The 21,803-nt window shown below is 37.6% G+C and overlaps 1 protein-coding gene across 1 annotated transcript in view; it reads left to right on the forward strand.

The window, feature by feature from the left end:
* The window catches only part of TFEC (transcription factor EC), a 91,190-nt gene that overhangs the window by 41,584 nt on the left and 27,803 nt on the right, over positions 1–21,803 (forward strand). The window contains exons 2-3 of the mRNA XM_026064504.1: positions 17,005–17,256; positions 19,593–19,688. Of these exons, the coding sequence (XP_025920289.1) occupies positions 17,005–17,256; positions 19,593–19,688 (348 nt within the window). The remainder of the gene's footprint in view (positions 1–17,004; positions 17,257–19,592; positions 19,689–21,803) is intronic.

Here is a 21,803-nt window from a genome sequence, read left to right on the forward strand (position 1 = left end):
ACCTATTCATCATGAGTCAACATTTCCTACTCTTCCCACTAAAATTTTTGAACATTAACTCAAAGCTTTCCAGCAAATAGGATAATGTCATCTGCAAATCTAAGGTGACTTAAATATTCTCCATCAATATTGCCATGCTTTTCTTTTCATTCAAGGTTATGGAGACTTTCTTCACACAGGAGGAAAAGGGTTTGGTGAGACAGTTCAACAGGACCTTTTCACTTGCCTTGTCAAATGAAAATTTCAACTCAACTATACTAAAATTATTTTTGAAGACAGAAAATCTACAAAAATGTAAAATGTAGCTTTGGAAGTGAAAATGAAAATTTAGTAGTCAACATGAAAATCTTGCTTCAGGAATTGAAAATGTGGGTTAAATTTAGCTGGGTTGTAGACTAACTTATTAATGTGATAAGCTAAAGTCTTCCACTGGAGATCCAGACTTGGGGAGTGACAGCAGGAATTCTGCACTTCAAATAGTGGGATTTCATAATCTTTGGGATAGGATAACCTCATCCATTACATAGACTATCCTGGCTGTAACAGTGAGCTATGCACAGTGCAGCTGTGAGAGTGGTGGTCAAAGAGGTAGGGACAAAGGCAAAGCTCAGAGACCAGCAGGATTAAAATTTGAGGCCACTTGTACATATTCTGGTCTTTCTGCCACGGTTTTCAGGCTGTATGAAAGCCTTCTTCACTCTGGCAAGCAGCTATGCATCCTTTAATTCAGTGGGATGGTCCTGAGGCCCATACCATCTGGACTTCACTGAGAAAAATGAGGATGTTACTGAAAGGTAACAGCATTGCACATGTACTCTACATACAGCTAATGAAAAGGTAATAAGTTCAAGTAAATCTGAGCAAATTTTGCAGTTAACTTACTTTGAAAAAGTGTTGTATATACTGGGATTGTGAAATGGGTTGAGAATAACCCTAGTGCTTGATGTTAAAGAAGAGAAAGTTAACTCATTCTAGATAATAACAATAAGAAATTGTATTGGGAAGAGTTCTGCCCCAGTGTTTAGATTTTATGGCCTTTTGGACAGAAACGGTGATGACAGTGATAAAATGATGGAAGAAAGCCACTAACATGGCCATACTATTATGCTATTGATTTCTTTCAGCATCTGTTCTTCAGTTAATAGTGCATTTAAGACACAGATAGGAAGTTTCTGTCCTTAAAAGTGCTGTATCATTTCTTTTTCTTTAACTGAAATTCCAGCCAGAGTTAAGGAAATACCCTTATGAACTACTTCTCCTTTCTCTCCCTTAAACCAACTAGATATGCACATACATTATTCATGGTCAGATTTGTACTATTCTTTTGTTGTTTGGCCTGCTGTGTTCTGGTACCTGGGCTTGGAGTCGATGCTGTTTTGTAGAAGGGGATAAAACTGATAAAAATCCAGCCACTGCTGGTAGGTAATTATGCTGGCAAACCAGTGTTTCTGCACTTTAACTATGTGATGAAAATCAACCTAGTCAATTCTTAATTTATGTTGCATGTGCGACTGAATCATAGTTTTTCTGCCTTCTTAAAGCAGACCACAGAGACTACAGTTTGCCTTCTTTCCATAATGTGACTTATTGATTATACTGACAAATACTAATGAACTCACCTGACAATTAAATAAACTTGATAATAATAATAATAATAATAATAATAATAATAAACTCACTTATTTAATTTTACTCTGTTTAACATTGACAGCACATCATTTTGTTGCAGTACAAATACTGTGACAATTTTCCTGCTGAAAGTTCTGTATCTCTTGTAACTTGCAGGAGACTCTTTAAAATAATGTACTCATTATTAAATAGTGCAAGGAAAATACGAACTTGCAAAGGCATAAGTATCTAAAGATATACTTAATATTTTTAAATTGTTAATTTAGCATTATATAGCTCATTTAATGATGTTAATTTATTCACCACATTTCTTGTTCATTAAAAGATTCTGGATTCCTACTTTCAATTAAAAAATTAACTAGGGGAGCAGAAAGATTTTACCCATTAAAAATAAAATAATTTCTACGCAATTCTAACTTAACTTATTTTTAACTTGTACATTCCTTTCCACATTAGGACTATTGCATTTGAAAGACTTAGTTTGTTTTGTTCTGTACGATACAGCTTATAATTAATGCTCTTAATAATGACTTACCAGTAGTAATCTTTAATTCCATATTCACACAAAAATCCTATTTAAACTAAGTGGGAGTTCCACTTGGTTAATCACAGTAAGATCAATTTTTTTGTTAATTAACGTTTTTATTTAATGGATGTTGGCTGAAAATTGTTGAGTAGTTTCAGCTTACCCAGATATCACTTCCCCAGCTCCTACTCTGTAGTATCTGCTAAGTGTGCAAATGTTTGTTGTACCTGAATTAAAATGTAAATGTTGTAAAGTACAATTTTAACACTGAAGGACATGCACACGTTTCTGTCAGACTGCCTTTTGATTCTGTTTATGGGTATTTGCAGGAGTTCTTTTTTCAAAGGGTTTTAAAAGCTGATTTCAGAATTCAAGTAATAGGAGAAGGAACAGAATTTTGCTCTGTTGTACATTAGAAATGGTATGAATATCTTTTTTTGGCTAATTGAGTGACTGCTGAATGGAACATGTGGTGAACCAAGATTAGTTTAAATACATGTCAAAAGGCAAGGCTGCTTGCTCAGTTCAGTACTGAAAGTACCAATTATGCTATTTTTGTGAGATTTCCTGTTAACTGTGGAGTACAGCAAAAAATAAGTGTTGGGGCCTTGCACACATAAATGCTCGCTGAATGAATTGTCAGCTTCCCTTCTCCTCTACATCAGATATTCATTAGTGTTAGGCTGAAAGTATCTTTTCAGATTCAAACATGTAAAACTACAGTTTAGAAAACCCACCCTTAAAATGAATTACACCAATTTTAAATAAAAGGTTAAACTGTATTTTTTATAAATTCTGGTCACACTAAGGCTTTTTGACTAACAACTTGGCTCTTTATTTGACTCTTATTTGTTAAAAATAACAATAAACATGAGCCTCATGAAATTACTAAAATATCTCAAGGACAACATAATTACTACACTGTAAATCCACTGTTTCTAATCTTGGAATATAAGTAGAAGTATTATTGCCTGAAGAATACATCAATTTGTAGCTGCTGTGCGAGTACTGAAAGCAGAGAAAGCAAGAGCTAAGCATCCGATTTCATGTCCAGGCAGTGAAATGGACTAAACACAGTTAGGACCTTGGGGAACATGGAGAAAAGGGCAAGCAAGAGACAGTAAAGTTTTCCAATCCCATGAATAGCAAGGCAACAGCACGCTGAAGCCTGAACATGGTCAAACTCATTGCCATTTACAGCCATAAAACATATTTGAAGATAAAATAGACCAGATGGATTTTAAAAAATGCTATTGATAATTGATGCGCAGTATTTTTGTTACTTTTTCTCATATAGTTAGTCTTGATGTCCCATTCCTGTTTCTTGCGGAAATGTCACATCCTCCTGTCAGCTACCAATCTGCTCCTCTACACTCTGTGGCCAGACCCTAAGCTAGCTCAAAATGATGTTGCTGCCTTGATTTCACAAAAACTGTGCTGTGAAGCTGATCCTAAGATTCTTACTTCGAAAGCTTCCCCTCTCACCCGCTTCATTCATTCTGAGACTGAGGGAAGGAATAGAAAGTAGCCCTCTTCCCATTCTTATCATATCTTCCTGACTTCTCAAAAAACTCTTTTTAGGCTCAAGCTGGTCTTGTTTGTTTGTTTACAGAAGCTAGAACCATTCATAGTCTTTAACATGACATTCAAAGATAACTCACCCAACAAATTAGTCTTTATTTTGTGACTATCTCACCATACCACCTTAAGACACCTGCTTTTTTCCTTCATTCTATGCCATTCTTGTAATGCATGAGTTAAGAGTATGCAGTCTGGTGAGAGTATATTTAAGTATTTCTGTTCGCAATGAGGGAGACTGAAACTCAAGAAAGTAGTTAGTAATAAGCAGTGCTGTCATCTGGTGGTGAAATTGTTACCCACTTTTTAACAAACTGATAATGCTTTTCAGGCAATGGGTTTCAGGCATTTTGGGGGAAGTCTGTGTAGTCCCTTTGGCACAGAATCATGGATCTTACATATTAGAAACAGAAAAAAATCATGTTTTTATCTGAAATCACTAAATCTTTTGAACTTGTTCTATTTTTCATGAAGTATAACAGGCCAGAACTAGGATCACTGTGTTAAATTGTTCTTTTTCTTTGTTAACTTGTGCTGCCAAAGCATGAAAAAAGTTCATGCGAAGACCATTGTAAGAGTTGATTATTTGCAGAAAAGCACTACTTGTTTAATGACAATAAGAAGGAAAAGCAAAAAGATATACCCTCCACCTCAGAAATATCAGCATATTCAAATGCTGAAGTACCAATTCCTCCTCTTACAGTTTTATCATCAATACTTTTTTCCATATTATATTTGATGTCCATATCCCTACATAACAGGAAAACATGTTTTTCAGATCTAGCTTCTAGAATTGTTCTGCTCTCTATAACTGAGCAGGACAGATATTACTGCTATCATTGCATCTCAAATGATGAAATATCTGCTGTCTAAGGGAACCATGAAAAATGTATAGCAAACACTGAGCAATTTATTCCTTCATCCATTCCTCCCTCATACTTTGTAAGGTTGAATTATTTCTGAATTTTCTTAACCCTAAATGTGAGATACAGATGAAAAAAATGATAGTTGGTGTCACATGAAAACAGTCAGAAATCAAAGAATAAATCAGTCTCTTAAAACTATTCAGGAATTTACTAGAGTAGCTGATACACCGATGATCTTTCTTCTTTTGGTTCATCCTTGTTAAGGTTCTGGCCAAATGGCTTTCTCATCTATACATAAGGATAACATACATATTTACTGGTTCTTTCTAATGTTACACCTATTTTCCAGTCTTTGCCTAGCAATGTCAAAATAGACTATGTGGATCTTCATAATACAGTCATCTTTTGACTTTTCTGAATACTTTCATCTGAAGTTAAATAGCTAGCAATGTTGACATTAAAATATAAACCTTTGTGACTGCAGGCATTTTCATCATTGCTGACCCCTATTTTAGCCACAGAGCTCCGTGAATCCTATCTTTTGAAATAGATTTTTTTTTGACATATATTTGTCAGAAATTTTTGGTTCTTTGAATAAGCTACATCATTCTGGTTACAGGTTTCCCATACTACCATGACCATAATCTTTAGGGCTCCATATGAATTGTTGCAGTTGACAAATACAGAAGAACTTTTAAAGCTGCTGTTTTGTTTCTGTTATAGGGACCAATAAACAGTATCAGTGGAAGATCATTAGTAGAGGTTTTTTAACTAAAAAACAGATGACTGTGGTTTTCATATTTAAAACTGATTTTCCTAGAATACATGTCTAATATCTTCTTCTCAGTTTAATAGCATCTTATTACATGATCTAATTAGAGTGACTCTGGGAATAGGAGAGATATTTAAGTAAAGGTATCAGGACCTCTTTAAACATAGCTAGCTGTACAAAAAGTTTCTTTCCATTCTTCAAATGCAGTAGTCACATTTGCCATCCTTTAATAATATCAACAATAAAGAGGAACTGGAACAGCAAAGATTTATTATATTCACAGATCTCATGAATCAACGAGACCATGGACAGGGTCACTGTGCAGAGTCAAAGTCAGGATATTAGACAGGGTTTCAAAATTTGATTGTGGTCCATTGTTATGCTTGTGTGGCCTATTAACTGTAGTGGTTGGTTTTATTCACAGTTTAGATTTTCAGCTTAAATTCTAACTTAAATCAAAGGGATAGTTTTGTAAAAATACTTCCTGTAGTTTGCTTTGCTTAACTTTATAGGCTGTTTTTATACTGCAATGCTAAAAACTTGAGCCTTTTCTGCCAGTAAAGACCACAAAGTCATCGAGACTCATTGTTATTTTAAAACATGACAAGCTGGCCTTAAGACCTTAGGGATCCTTTCTTCAGAAGTCAAGCTGGTGATGGATAAGGAGCCATAAGAACTGTATGTATCTTAACTGCAGGAGTTCAATTAAGAAGCCAAGAGTGTCTCGGGTATACCAGTGCAAATAGAACTGCTTGCTTTGATAATGTCTCTGTAGCTGTTCAGTGCAGGTAGTTGGCTTCCCCCAACTCATTTCTGATTGCACAAGGAGGTTAGCACAGAGAAATACCTGAAAGGACTGAGCTCCATCAATGCTCAGTGAGTGCTAGAGAATATTACAATGGGGAAATGCTGTCCAAATCACGACACCTGCACAGGAATTTGACAGGAAATGGCTAGTTATAAGATACAGCCTCTAATAGCCATATTCATGGGAGTTCTACTGCCTTTCTCCCTGTGAGAGAAATGCTGTTCTGCTGTTTATATTGTACAGAAAAAGTTTTTCTTATCCATCACTGGTATCTGCAAAGTCTCTTTTGCAGTACTTTTACTCCCGCATCCCTCTTGCCTATTTCTTATGATTGTTAATTTGCTGAACCACTTAGTTTTCTATCTCTTTTGGTATGTTTGGGCTTGTTCCCTAATATGTTTGCTGCAACAGATAGGTGGGTTTCCTTGAAAGTGTAAGTCTGAAGAGAATTTGGGAAGGTCCATTTCTTTTCCCTAGGCTAGCCTCAACTCTGCCCCTGTCCTTCCTGGAATGCTTGCCTCGCTTAAAAGACTTTCAATTTTGAGAGACTGCCATCTCCTCAGGTAACCTCTGCCAATGCTTCGCTATTCTTATCATGAGAAATCTGTTTCTAACGTTTGGCCATATTCACTCTTCTTGCAGTTTAATGCTGTATTACTTATTCACCTTATAGAGAAATCTGTTGTTTGGCCACAGCCTTTTAAAGACCTGAAGTCTCTTATGTTCCCTCTCAGTCTTCTCTTCTAAAACTAAATAACCCGATCTGAAATGATGTCTGATCATTGATGTTGCTCTCCTCTGAACTTACTCACTTCTCATCTTGAAAGTCAATATTTCTACTGTAAACACTTTCTAGAGTACATGTCCTACTTTCAAGTTCTGATCTTGCAAGATGCTTCATGTCAGTGGATCTCAGTGGAAACCTGTTTCATAAAGTTTTCTTAAGTGGAGCTGTACTTGGAAAGAGAGGTCATTCATATAGTAGATCGCAAGACTGAAGTCTGATTTATGCCTTCCGTTTCCAAATTCTGTGTAGTCAAAGTGTGAAAAACCCAAACCCACTTCTATTTTTCCAACTGGAGTAAAATTTGGGACAATAGTATTATTGAGAAAGACACTTTCTTGCAAAAGTTTGTTAGTCAAGATATAAGATCTCATTTCTTCATTTTTAATTAGAATCTGGACATGCATTCCCTGAAAATAACCAAGTTAAAGGGTTTCTTTCTTTCTCTGATGTCAGTGACAAAACCAATATTGATTCCAATGGAAAGAAGTTTGGGTCAAAATATGAATAACAGTGAAATCCATTTGGGCTTGGACACTGAAATGTGAGCCTCTAATATAGGCAAACATTTTGTTGTATCCTTATATGTGACCTTATTTAGGGAAACACTAAGATTTGTATTTCACTGTGAGTACATATTAAGTTTCAGTGACTTCAGAGAGAGTTAATCACATAATTAATTGCTTTCCTAAATTCACATTTAAATTACAGAGGCATTCTTCTGTGGTAAAAATAGTGTCATGAATTTCATAACTCACATCTTATAACTGGATTCCCTATGTACTGTCCTGCTCTGTGCAGCTGACTCCCTTTAATTTCGGGTAATTTCATATTATAGAAATATCCATTTTTAAAGCAAAAGGAAATACATATTTTAAGTATTTTTCTGAAATGTTGTAATAATTGAAAATGTTTTTTCTTTCTAAGAATAATAACAGAAATAATATGTAAATCTGTCTCAGAAGAAAACAACTGTGAAATTAATATACTTCTAATAATCCTTATTATATATACAATAGACAATATCATGGTTTTAATAGTGGTTGGCAGCATGATGGAGAATTTTAGATTACTTCCATCCTACTCCACATTTATAATTATCAGCTATTTTTGGACATTGAGATACCAAAATACAGGAGCAGCAATCATTGTTGAAGACATGGCCTGTGTCAAAGAACTTTAAAATGTTTCTTCTTTAGTCCCTTTACCCTTGAAAGAACATTCACAAGTTCTTGATGAATATGATGTCAAAGGTTAAACCAGATGAAAAATAGTGCATTAGAGTCACATGAGAATTTTTTTTAGCTTGAAAGCTACTGTAAGGCATCAGCTAAACACAGCTATGAATTGCCAGACTGGATGTCTTTTGCTTTGTATTCTCTCTTCATGAATATTAACAGAGAAGAGCTCATCTAGTCAGATCAAAGTTCGAATAAGAAAAATATTCACATTAAAAGATTAATTACTGTGTTTAGCTTAAGTAATTAATTGACATAATCACACATGCTTTTAGAAACAGAACATTAGAGTGAACAGCTACATTATTTGGTGATAATTTTCAAGATAGAACAGAAATGTATAATTGCTAAGTTAAATTGAAATTTCTTTTTATTATGAAATAATTTCATATATAGGCATTTCTCAAAAAGTTTAATAGAGTGAGCAGGACAAATAAACAACTGATGTTAATTTCTAACAGAAGTTCAAAAACACTATTTCATCACTAAACATGTTTTCTTTTCACCCTTAAAATCCAGTTGAAAGTCCTCAGAGAAAGAACAAAAATAGTCTGTGTTGTGACTGTGTTTCTTACCCTAAAATAGAATTAAACTCTTTAGGTACTTATAGAACATTTTAATAATTAAGAAATTCATGATTAGATGCTTATTTTCTGGTAGTGTGACTGAAAAAAACATAAAGCCCCTAACTCAAACAGTTTTAGTGAGGTGTTGTATTCAGGACTAAAGATAAATGACGTGATTCCAACAGTGTGAGGAATTTTATTTCAAAAGCCATTAAAAACACTGGAACAAATTAACCTCTGGCGTAAGTGGCAAACTGTAATGAAGTCTGCTGAGTTCTGTTCAGTATACCATGACCATATTTAAAAATATTATTTTGTAACAGACTTTAATATTTATTAAATTCAGTGTGAATTTTCATCCAAGAAAAAGTTACTATTATAATAGCCAATTCTCAACCCCAAAAATGCATCAATTTTAAAGACAGAAGGGACTATTACACCACCTATTCTGATTTCTTTAAAATCTTGGAGTACTATATTCCATTCAGTTATTATTCTCGTACTCAGCTTTGTGTCCAAGAATGTGTTTGATAAAAGTATATCTTGGATTTGGCTAACATATCTCTCCCAGAAAGTCTTACATCCTTAGTTTGAAGAAAACAGCAGTTAGAATATTTCCTTTTGTTGTGTATTTCATTGTCTATTCCCATAATTTCTGATGTCAGCTTGCTAACATCAGCTTGTGGCCAGTGATTCTCACCATGCTTTCCGTGTTAGCTTAAAAACCTCTTTCACTCTCAGCATTCCCTGTAATCAAACCACCTCACAAATTTCAGTTTGACAGCAAGAACATAATGGAGTTTCATTAATCTTTCACTGAAACAGCCTTTCTTCAGTCCTCAGTTACTTTTGTAGTTCCTTTCTGTACCCTTTCAAATTTTCAACGGTCTTTTAAAAATAGAAACTTTTTCAGGATTCTATTATTGGTCTCTTCTGAGCCACAAAGGAAAGCAGAATCAAACCAGGCTTCCATTTACTACTTCCATCTTCATGACATTTGCCCTTTCTTGCTACAGCATCAACTGGACTCTTCTGTTGAGCTGCTTGTCTGTTATGACACCGAAACTTCTTCAGATTTGTTACTTCCACTGTTTTCTCTATTCAGTTTTCTGCATTATTTCATTCTGTATTTCTTCTTCCAGCAAATGTAGTCGTATAGTTGGCTAACTTAGAACGCATTTTGTTTAAATGGTGTTACTACTCTAAACAATATTTGTTCTTTTTAGGTTGTTTTATTTTACACTAGTCGCAAATCACTGATGAAAATTTTGAATAATATAAGACTGAAGAGACCCTCTTATGATGCTGAGCCTTTACTGATTGCTTTCTTATGCAAGTTCGTTAGCCAGTTCTTAATCCAGTTAAAATATGCTTTATTGATATTGTATAGTGCTATATTTTTAATTAGAATACTGAATGATAGTCAAAAGACACACAAAAGTTGAAGTATATTTTACCTACATCATTATCTTTGGCAACCTAACTTGAAATCTCATCAAAGAGCGGAAGTAGATTTGTTTGACAAGGCTTATTTTCCACAGAACTATGTTGACTAGCATTAATTATATTCCTATCTTTTAATAATTTATTAATTGGATCTCTTTTCAGCTTTTCGATTATTTTGCCCAGGACCAATGCTGGGCTAACCACCGAAGGGGTACAGGGGTCACTTACTTGCCATTTATGAAACACCAGTACAATATTTAGCACTATTATTTACTGGAATATTGTTGACATTGTTCATGATTCATTTAGGTCCCCTGAATGTATCCTCATTTTTACCTTTAGCATGCTGGGGATAAACCTAGATATCTTTTTCTTGATGGAAAAATCTCATCCACAAATGTGGAAGTAAAATATTTAACGTTTGTGTAAATAAACTACTGAAGATCTAGTTATGCCATTGTGAAATACATTAGAAAAGAAAGTAAAATTAGTGTGAGTGTGGGAAAAGCTGTTACACAATTCTACCACAGTTTTACAACGTCAGGATGCGTGCTTAGATTAGAAAGAATAATTGAAGAAGTTGAATATATATCTGTAATTCTGAAAGACAGTTAAGTTCTTGTTCTCAAAACTGGCTTGTCAGTGGGATATAAAATAGAAATAGATGCAGTCAGTTACATGTGCATTAGGTTTTGTTCTGGATTACAAAATCCATCTCAAAGTGTTGATTTCTGTTCTGGTTTTGTTCTGCTTGAGTTTGAGCTTGGGCTGGATGCTTTCGGTTCCCTGCATGCTTGATGCTTCTGGTTCTGATTTGGCTCTAATTTCACCATGATTAGGCAAGCAGGATCCCAGACAAAAGAAGTGTCTGGAAGGGAGCAGATAATGTCTTTATCATTGAATTTTATGCTATCCTTCACTTCTCAAATAAGTAGCATTAAAGTATATGGCTACAGGAGCTGCAAGAGAATGCCTAGGAGGAGAACCAGCACTTCTTCCACACAGATTTCAAAAGAGTCAGAAAAGCCTACATGATTTCAACAACACTTGACACTGTGATTCAGGCCACTGACTTTACTGGGAGTTAAAGTGCTTCTGCAATAGACGCACCAGAGGATGAAGTTAACACCTGGGCTGTGTCCGAAGGCTTCTTTCTCTCTGGTAATTAGGGAGATTAGGATCAATGTCAGATGCCTGATTCAAAGAAGTTTTAATGATTTCTTATATGGAAGGTCTCAAACTGGAGAGATTTGGAGACCTTCACCTTAGAATTTCATATAACCTTTGACAAGATGTTCTCACAGACCATGGGAAATCGTCAGATGATGAGGGATTAGAAAAGTAGTCTCCCAACACTACAGGATGATACCCTACCTGGATTATTGGGTGAAATAGAATGCCCTGAAAAATTTTTTTTTGGTTGTGTGTGGAAGGGACCTTTTTTGCTGGCTCATATATATGCACATGAACAAGGGCTTCACGCAGCTTAGTGTGTGTAGATCTGGGCTGTTTGGTTCATGTTTGGTCAGCAACATAAACATGTAGTCGTGTTGGGAGTTTACAGGTGAGGAAACCTGAGTATAAGGCAACAGCTGAGTAGTAACTTGAGAATGTAAGTCATGGCTGAATAATAGATTAAGGTACTGAAAGACCTTTATATACTTAACCTCTAAATCTAACCTCTAATTCAACTTCTAAATCGTGTTATTTTTGTGTTGTTTTTTTATCTTCTCCTCCATAACTCAAATTTTACAGTTACTTTCACAGATCTTTTATATCAATAAAGGAAAATAAAGGTAAACACACTAAACAGGCCTATATTTGCACATTTCATGTAAATAGGTTTATGTACATAGATAATCTCACTAAATATGGTAATCTCAATAAACTACAGTGGTTACTCATATTTCAGAATAACCTTTCTGTTCCTTTATTTTTTTGCATTTATTTCACTGAATCCCTGAACTGAATATTTAAATACCACTTTTTCTCCATACTTATGAATGATTATCCAGAGTTTCAACATTTAGACTATCAGTTGCAATTTCTCTTGCTATCTCCAGATTTTTGTTTTGTTTTGTTTTCTCTGCAGTACTGGATAAAATAGAATAATACAAACATTTAAGTTGCAAATGGCCTCTGGAAGTCATCTAGTCCAAATGTCCGCTTGAAGAAAAGTTAGCTTCGAATTTAGATCAGATTGCTCAGGGCCTTGTCCAGGCAAGTTTTGAAACTCTCCAAGGATGGAGATTCCACAGCCTCTCTGAGCAATTCACTCCACTGCTTAACCACTCTTATTACATGATTAAAATAAAGGTCAGAATCAGAAACTGATGTTTGTAATTATGGTAATATTTAAAAGAGTTTATTTCATTTTAAACTTTCAGAAAACCTAAATGGAGCTTAACATTGCTGATATAAGGTAATACAAATCATCTGGCTTCCCACTGGAGAATAAATGAATCAAACTGTGGTAATTGACAGTTCACTATCAGGTTTCATAAAATTATTAAATTTTGAGCTTCCTCTCCTATTTCACACATGTTGCATGGGCAGTTTTAACTGTCATTTCTTATTTTTGAGAGCTTGACTTTGCAATCTTAGTATTCCTTTAGCATAGCAAGGCTTTCTTTCTGCCATTTATTATATACTCACAGTATGATTATAAAAATAGGAGTCCAGCTCTGTTTTGTCTTTATATAATAGTTTGACTTTCATAAGTGCTGTACAGCCTATTGTTGACATTGACTTCTATGACTTATTTAGCTATACAAAGATGAATCAAGGACTGTAACTTTATGCAGTTTCTTTTGAAAATCATGTCAGAGAACCTGTTTTAACCCCAACAGTTCTGCTTTACAATGACTGTGATTTGCACAGTAAAGGGAATGGAGAAGTTTGCAAAACCAAAGCAACAGATCCCATCAGAGAAGCTTTAAACTCTTTTCATGTTTGTGACAGGACAGTACTGACAGGATTGAAGGTCATTCAAGAGAAGTACTCATGATAAGATTGATTTTTGACTTAGTCAGCGGTTAGTTGATTTTCTTTCACAGACCCCTCTGGTGGGATACTGGTGGTTCACAATAATTCGTTACCCATTACAGAGAGACCATCAGATTCTTTTAAGAGAAAAAATTAGCTGGGGTGAAATGTAGCAGTTGTACTTATAGCCTATGCATTGTCCTCACTCCCATTTATGCCACTGAAAGAAGCTGTACTTTCAAAGCTGTTGATTTGGGTGTTCTGCATTTCAAAAAAGACGTTTTCGTCAATTTAGGCAGCATAAGGGTCTGGATAGCAGCCACTTTTTGTGGATTAAGTGACACCAGAATTCAGCACAAGCATGTGTGCGCTTCTGAAATAGCAACAGAAAATAAGGGTGCACAGCAAATCCCTACTCTGGCCTGCAACAGGACTTATTCTCTCCCCCTCACCACATTGCATTTCACCCACAGACAGACCAATACTCTTCCTAATTTGGCATGCAGTAGATTTTATGGTTAAATTCTAATTTAAGAAAACACTTATTGAAGCTAAGGGAATAAGTATATGCATAAGCATCTGAATGATTTGGGATGGATTTACTTGTGTCCTTGCATATGATAAATCAGAGCCTAAATTAACGCAGCATTAATTACGTTCTAAAACTAACACAAATACTTTCTAAAACTGACACATTTGTCAGTTAAGACAAATAATACCACAATTTAAGTAAATACAAGATATACATATAGTTTTTAAAACCATACATGTGATGCATACCTTCCTAATACAAAACATGGGAAGGTCTAAACAGCACATTTAAGATTTTATATCAATATTTTAATAGAAAGTTATTTAATAACTCTAAGGCTTACATCAAAATAATTAATGTTATATTCATTATTGCATGGCTTAATCTCTTTTCCATGACTAGAAAATTAGTTTAAAGAGACTTAATTAAAATAATTCTAGACATGCCACCATAACACAATTAAAAATAGAGTAAGTACTGCAGTATTGTACAAAAATATAGCTAATTTAAATGCAAACCCCTTTTATGGGCTATTTATCTCTGCTTATGTATGTTAGGGGAATTAAAAAGAAGTTTGTTTAAATGGACTGAATTTTTTTCAGAGAAAATAAGGGCTACAAAGTGAGCCCTGCTATTATTTAATTGTATATTGATCATACTTACTTAGAGGTCACTTGATAAAAATTTATTGCAAGAAACCTGTGACTAGGCATGCCATAGCAAAAGGAGAAAGCCACAGGGCTGAAATGACAGTAAGGTCTGTGTACACAGTGTTTCTCTGGTAGTCAAATAGCAGGATGTGACATTGATCTGAAATGGGAGCTGTTTGAAGTAGCAACTGTTAATCTCTACAATCAAAGGATGGCCCAATGTCTTACTCAATTAGCCATTTTGGCATGACCACTCAGTTTATAAAGTCCTTCCAATGCAAAAGTGATCTGTCCTCAAGAGGCACTTCAAGAAGAGCAGGAGAGCAAACTTTGGCCTCTTCAGGGACCTACTTGGAGKAATCCCATGGGTGAGGGCCCTAGAAGGAAGGAGTGTTCAAGAAAGCTGGTTAAGATTCAAACATCACTTCCTCCAGGCTCAAGAGCGGTGCATCCCTGTGAGTAGGAAGTTCTCCAAAGGAGGCAGGAGACCTGCATGGATGAGCAAGGAGCTCCTGGCAAAACTCAACCAGAAGAAGGAAGTATACAGAAAGTGGAAAGGGGGACRGGCCACTTGGGAGGAATATAGGAATGTTGTCAGAGTATGCAGGGATGCGACGAGGAAGGCTAAGGCCCGTTTGGAATTAAATCTGGCTAGAGATGTCAAGGACAGCAAGAAGGGCTTCTTCAAATACATCAGCAGTAAGAGGAAGACTAGGGAAAATGTGGGCCCTTTGCTGAATGGGGTGGGTGCCCTGGTGACGAAGGATGCAGAGAAGGCAGAGTTACTGAATGCCTTCTTTGCTTCAGTCTTTACTGCTCAGGCCAGCCCTCAGGAACCCCAGATCCTGGAGGCAAGAGAGAAAGTCTGGAGAAAGGAAGATTTTCCCTTGGTGGAGGAGGAGTGGGTTAGAGATCATTTAAGCAAACTTGACACCCACAAATCCATGGGCCCTGATGGGATGCACCCACGAGTGCTGAGGGAGCTGGCGGATGTCATTGCTAAGCCACTCTCCATCATCTTTGAAAGGTCATGGAGAACAGGAGAGGTGCCCGAGGACTGGAAGAAAGCCAATGTCACCCCAGTCTTCAAAAAGGGCAAGAAGGAGGACCCAGGGAACTACAGGCCAGTCAGCCTCACCTGCATCCCTGGAAAGGTGATGGAGCAGCTCATCCTGAAAGCCATCTCCAAGCATGTGGAGGACAAGAAGGTGATCAGGAGTAGTCAGCATGACTTCACCAAGGGGAAATCATGCCTAACCAATCTGATAGCCTTCTGTGATGGAATGACTGGTCGGGTAGATGAGGGGAGAGCAGTGGATGTTGTCTACCTCGACTTCAGCAAGGCTTTCGACACTGTCTCCCATAGCATCCTCATAGACAAGCTCAGGAAGTGTGGGCTAGATGAGTGGACAGTGAGGTGGATTGAGAACTGGCTGAATGGCAGAGCTCAGAGAGTTGTGATCAGTGGCACAGAGTCTAGTTGGAGGCCTGTAGCTAGCGGTGTCCCCCAGGGGTCAGTACTGGGTCCAGTCTTGTTCAACTTCTTCATCAATGACCTGGATGAAGGCACAGAGTGCACCCTCAGCAAGTTTGCTGACGATACAAAACTGGGAGGAGTGGCTGATACACCAGAGGGCTGTGCTGCCATTCAAAGAGACTTGGACAGGCTGGAGAGGTGGGCGGAGAGGAACCTCATGAAGTTCAACAAAGGGAAGTGCAGGGTCCTGCACCTAGGCAGGAATAACCCCATGCACCAGTACAGGTTGGGGGTTGACCTGCTGGAAAGCAGCTCTGCGGAGAAGGACCTGGGAGTGCTGGTGGACACCAAGTTAAGCATGAGGCAGCAATGTGCCCTCGTGGCCAAGAAGGCCAATGGTATCCTGGGGTGCATCAGGAAGAGTGTTGCCAGCAGGTCGAGCGAGGTGATCCTCCCCCTCTACTCAGCCCTGGTGAGGCCACATCTGGAGTACTGCGTCCAGTTCTGGGCTCCCCAGTACAAGAGGGATGTGGCACTACTGGAGCAAGTCCAGCGAAGGGCTACAAAGATGATTAGGGGACTGGAGCATCTCTCTTATGAGGAAAGGCTGAGAGAGCTGGGCCTGTTTAGCCTGGAGAAGAGAAGGCTGAGAGGAGATCTTATCAATGTGTACAAGTATCTGAAGGGAGGGTGTCGAGAGGATGGGACCAGACTCTTTTCAGTGGTGCCGAGCGACAGGACGCGAGGCAACGGGCACAAACTGAAACACAGACACTTCCGTCTGAACATGAGGAAAAACTTTTTCACTGTGAGGGTGACAGAGCACTGGAACAGGTTGCCCCGAGAGGTGGTGGAGTCTTCTTCTCTGGAGATATTCAAAACGCGCCTGGATGCAATCCTGTGCAATGTGCTCTAGGTGACCCTGCTTGAGCAGGGGGGTTGGACTAGATGATCTCCAGAGGTCCCTTCCAACCTCAGTGATTCTGTGATTCTGTGATAAGGGTTCAAGAGTTAAAAAAGATTTGAGATTCATAGTAATTCTATCCAACAGGTATAAAAGTTGAATCTGTTGTTTTAAAGTTCTTTAAGTGAGCGTGCATGTAAATGCTGTGTTTGAAACTCCAGCAATTATTTCCATTTTCCACAGGTGCAAACACACTTGGAAAATCAGTCTAGATACCATATACAGCAAAGCCAGAGGCACCAGGTGAAACAGTACCTGACCCTTGATACCAAGCTGTCCAGCCAAACGCTCTCCCTGTCCCACTCCCACACAATCCAGCCTGCAGGAGTTGCAACCTTATTAAGAAACGGACATATGCCTCCCGTCAGTGATATTGGCACACCGGAAAGCCCAGTTACCAAGCTGTTGGCCCTTGGAGAAGAACACGAAAATGCGGTAGGGCAGGGCTGGTAAAAAGAATGGGGAAATGGGCACTGCCTACTTTTAGGAAAGTGTTGTATGACCCATCTTGCATTAATTGTGGGCAAGAAATGGCTTTCTTTGCTTTTGTGGGGCCTTCAGATACAGCTCTAGCTCCCTGAATCCTTCTGGATTGCATGGGTGATTGCCTTGAATGTCATGTGAGCAGCTTATTGCATGATCAGGCTTCTAAATTACTGCCAGTTTAAATATACTGATGCATCTTTTTATCTAGGAGTCATATATTGCTGTACACTTTCTGAACACACACTTTGCAATGCAAACCTTTTTTTTCAGGTGAGAGTTATTTCTGTCTAAAAGTATTATCCTATCTGCATAACAAAGTTAAATACTGATTACTTTAAAGATGTAACTGAAAGAATCATTCATTCATTTTTCAGTTAGCTGATATATTTATATATGGGTTATCTTGGGTAAATTGGCATAGATCTGCTAACTTTAGTGCTGCCATTGATTTTAACAGAGGTACAGCTATTATGCAGTGTCAGATTCTCAGTCAGTGTGAGATGTAGATCATTATGGCCTTTAATACTTCAATAGATTTCAAGAGAGAGTGCTTATTAGGTAAAAGGGGAATTTCTACAGAAATAAGAAATGGAGATGCCATATTATACCTTGGGCTTTAACAGAACAGAAGAGTCTTACAAATACACTGTGACCCACCTTGAGCATTTGGATGCTATGCTGCTAACTGAGAGGGAACTGAAAAAATAAAACCAACACTTGTTGGAGAGCTCATTTGGGGCCCCTCCATTTCTCCAACAGAGAACTGACATTTTATGTCAGATGTATGGATTATTGGAGCCACTGCTCTGCAAAGACTCTTTTAGATGGCCTTTGTGGAGGCCTCTGCAGCTACCTATGTGCTGGCAAATGCAGCATTTTGAGGATCATTCTTAGGCACTATGGGTGTCTGACCAGGAACAACCTGTGCCCATGCTATTGTACTTTGTCCTCTAGAGCAAGAAGGCTACTTGTAACCGCCTACGGCTCCCTTCTGAATGGTGCCTGGCGATATTTGGAAGTGTGACCGCTGGCACAGGCCAAAATCCATGTAGTGACCGTTCTAGTAATTTAAACGATCCTGTTCCAGAGCCTCAGGAAGCTCACTGGTACTGTACAATTTACTAGTACAAATGTACCCTGTGGGTCAGCATGGGCTATGTTTATATCTGTAAGTAAAACACAACCAAGGCACAAGCTTGAGCACTGGACTGTGGCTATTCTTACTGCCTAATTGCTGAGACATTCTCTGGCATCCTTTGGCTCAGAAAGCAATCTCCTACATAAGTCTGGGCACGGTTCATGGGACAGCACATGCCCTGTTTCTAGAAGGGGAAGAGGAGTATCAGTATGAGCTGTGGTGTGTCACTGGGCCTAAGAGTCTGTATTGAATGGTCCTTGGCCTGTGAATAGTCCCTGGCCTATGGTATGAAATTGTTTCGTAGGGCCTTCTACATTTCCTTCACCTAGAGCTCTTTGGACTGAGATCTGCTTGGATATGCTCAGAGCGCAAGTGAGCTGTTCCTGCAGACAGTAGAGTTAACAGCGGCAGGTTCATTATCTGGTCTTTTTTAAGGTTATTTTGTGAAGGGAATCAGACCAAAATTATCATTGAAAACTCATACTGAACCTTTTCCAAATTAATATATATCTCTCTGGAAAGTATATCCTGTTTCATCCCATATAATTAAATAGTTATTCCATCTGCTTCAGCAGTTCTGATTCAGACTAGGACAAAAAAATAAGACCAGAAAGCTGGTTAGAAAAGTATCCCGTATACATCAGAAGAGAAATCCCTAATTTTTATGCTTCCAAACACAACACAAACCTCTGCCTTCTGAATCCTGAGAGCAGAGTATAACACCAAATCTTGAATGACTAATGCTCTTGAAGAAGCACAGGTTCCTTCCAGCCTTCCTGCTCCAGTAAAACAATACCCTGTGGATACGACACATCTGCTGAAGGTGATGGATCATAGTTACAACTTAGCAATACACTCCTGTCATCTGAGCTAGGTGTTGCAATAAGGGGTTAAAAAAAGGCAAATGGGTTGTTGGTGTTCAAGAGGAAAAAGCTAACTTGCTAAACCACAAAAATTGTTTTCACCAGAAGTATAAAATATGAATATCCTGTAAAAGTGCCTGAATTATTTGAAGTTTAAGATACAAACCTTTGAAATTCAGTTTTATTGATGCAGTATATGCTCAGGATTATTTCCTCTATATTTTCAGAATGACATTATCTGCATTATTGTTAATAATGATTAGTTTAAAATATTATTTTATTAGATGGAAGAGGTTATTGATGACATAATCAATATGGAATCAAGTTTTAATGATGAAGGGATAGGTTGCTCTGAAGCTCCTCTACTAATGCAAAGAACTGTAAGTATTTTGTGGAACTTGGTCTTGCTGTTTATAATAGAGAATTTCATTAAGTGATTCAATTATACGTTACACTTCAGAGGCTAAAGCAGTAATATCAGTGGATTTATTCTCCTTTCTCTTGAGTTACTTGTCTTTATGTCAAGAAATATTAAAAGAAAGGGTTCTAATGTAGTGGGATACAGCCATTTTAACTGGCTTGAATTGCATCCAGTGTTTTAGCCTAGCCCCAGCTCCAGTGTGTAGGCCACTGGAGGTAATAATTCACTTGCAGGACTATGGATATAAAGATTCTCTAGACCCATGAAGGTCTTTTAAAGTCTTTCTTTAAGATCCCTCTGTCTCATCTCAAAAATGCTGCCTCATGTAGCAGTAGCTATTTTCTTTGGGGTGTTACATTGAAGTAACGATGGGCTCCATTTGTTGACTTTCATAAAGGCAAGCTGCACTTATGTTGAATAATTCTAAGGACAAAGATGAGAAATATCACTTTTCAGTTGAAATGCCTCATTGGAATAATAGTAACGGAGCATTATAATTCTGTAATCTCTTTTCGTAAAGGAATGACAAAAGAATGACAAAGTCTGCTTAAATTTTCATGTGTGCTATGCATTTGAAAAGGTAGGATAGACCTTTTACAGACACAGCAATTTACAAAGCATTATTATTTGGGAAAATAACATCTGCCAAATACCCCCAGTGCAACATACTTTATAGAGGAGATGTCCTCTGTCCTCCCAGCCCTGATTTGTGTTGGGAACATTTTTCCACAGATTTTGTTCTCAGGGCCCTAATTTGGCTATTCATAAAGGCAGACTTCGTCCTGGGGAAGGCAGAAGGTTTTTCACAGTCTTTCTCTGGCAATCTACAAAGCTAATTTCGAAATACAAAGCTAGGTGCTTTTCTTAATCAGCTACTAGAGGAACATCTTTTTCTGACTACAGAATATCACTGGCTACAAGAAATACTTTAGGAGATGATACTTTTATGTCCCTGTGTTACCCACCACACAGTACAGAGTGGCAGTTAATACTTACCATGAATGTTTGGCCATCTGCATGCCAGTTATGGAATTAATACAGTCAGTAATAATATAGTCAGTATGATTTATACATACCGAAGTACAGAACATACCAAAGAAATGCTCTTAGGGAAGTGAATTAATAATTTGGCTCAAATTAACCTGAGGCAGGGGAGGATCCTTTCTGGTGTGGTACAGTGCGATGGTGATGGGAAACATGGATTCTCTGTTTTGGATTGGACTCACACTCCCTCAACACCTTTTAAAACTGGATGATATTAATCTTTGCTGATTCTGGACTCAATAGCCTTTATCTTCAGCCATGAAGGACGTATGTGAAATGTATTGAATGCCCTATTCTTGAAGAGCAAGGTAATAGGCAGTGACTTTTAGGCCCAAATTTTATCCGATTTGAAAGATTTTAAAATCTTGCAATGCCTCTGGGCTGGATAATGCTACCTAAATTTTTGTTTATGCTGCAGAAGTCCCCAGGCTCCTAGTTAAACCATGAAAATAGAGTGTTTTTCCAAATTGCCTACTGCAATACTGTGGCAAAATGAAGCCTGCTTTCAACAGGGCCTGTGAACTGTGCCAGTGTGTCAAGAAGTCCAGCAATGTTTCTGCCTGTTCTGTCTTCTCTTTTGGCAACTTGTACTCCAAAAAACATATGAAAAAAATGGCCATATGGAGGTGAATTCAGGCATTTGACTTCAGGCATATAGCTTGTGACTCATGATTTTGTGGCATCTTTATGGCAACATCCTAAACTTGTCTTCAAAATTTCAGTCATAAGCTGCACAAGCATATTGAATAGAGAAAGAAAGAGAGGCAGGCAGAAAAGACATTTTTCAGATCCGGTTTTTCAGCATCACATAAAATGTGAGGACATTTTATTTACCTGAGTTAAAAATGCAGATATATTACAACAATATTGGACTAGAGACATGTTATCAGGAATGAGAGAACATCTAATGCTATTCATGACCCTGAGAAGAGGAACTGTACTTAAACAGTCTTATACAAAGATTCATATCAGCTCTTCCATCTTTTTGCAAAGGCCCTGCTATGATGTCTGCTATCTATATAAAGTAAGT

Source organism: Apteryx rowi, unplaced genomic scaffold (assembly GCF_003343035.1).
Source record: "Apteryx rowi isolate R43461 unplaced genomic scaffold, aptRow1 scaffold_219, whole genome shotgun sequence".
Classification (NCBI taxonomy): Eukaryota; Metazoa; Chordata; class Aves; order Apterygiformes; family Apterygidae; genus Apteryx; species Apteryx rowi.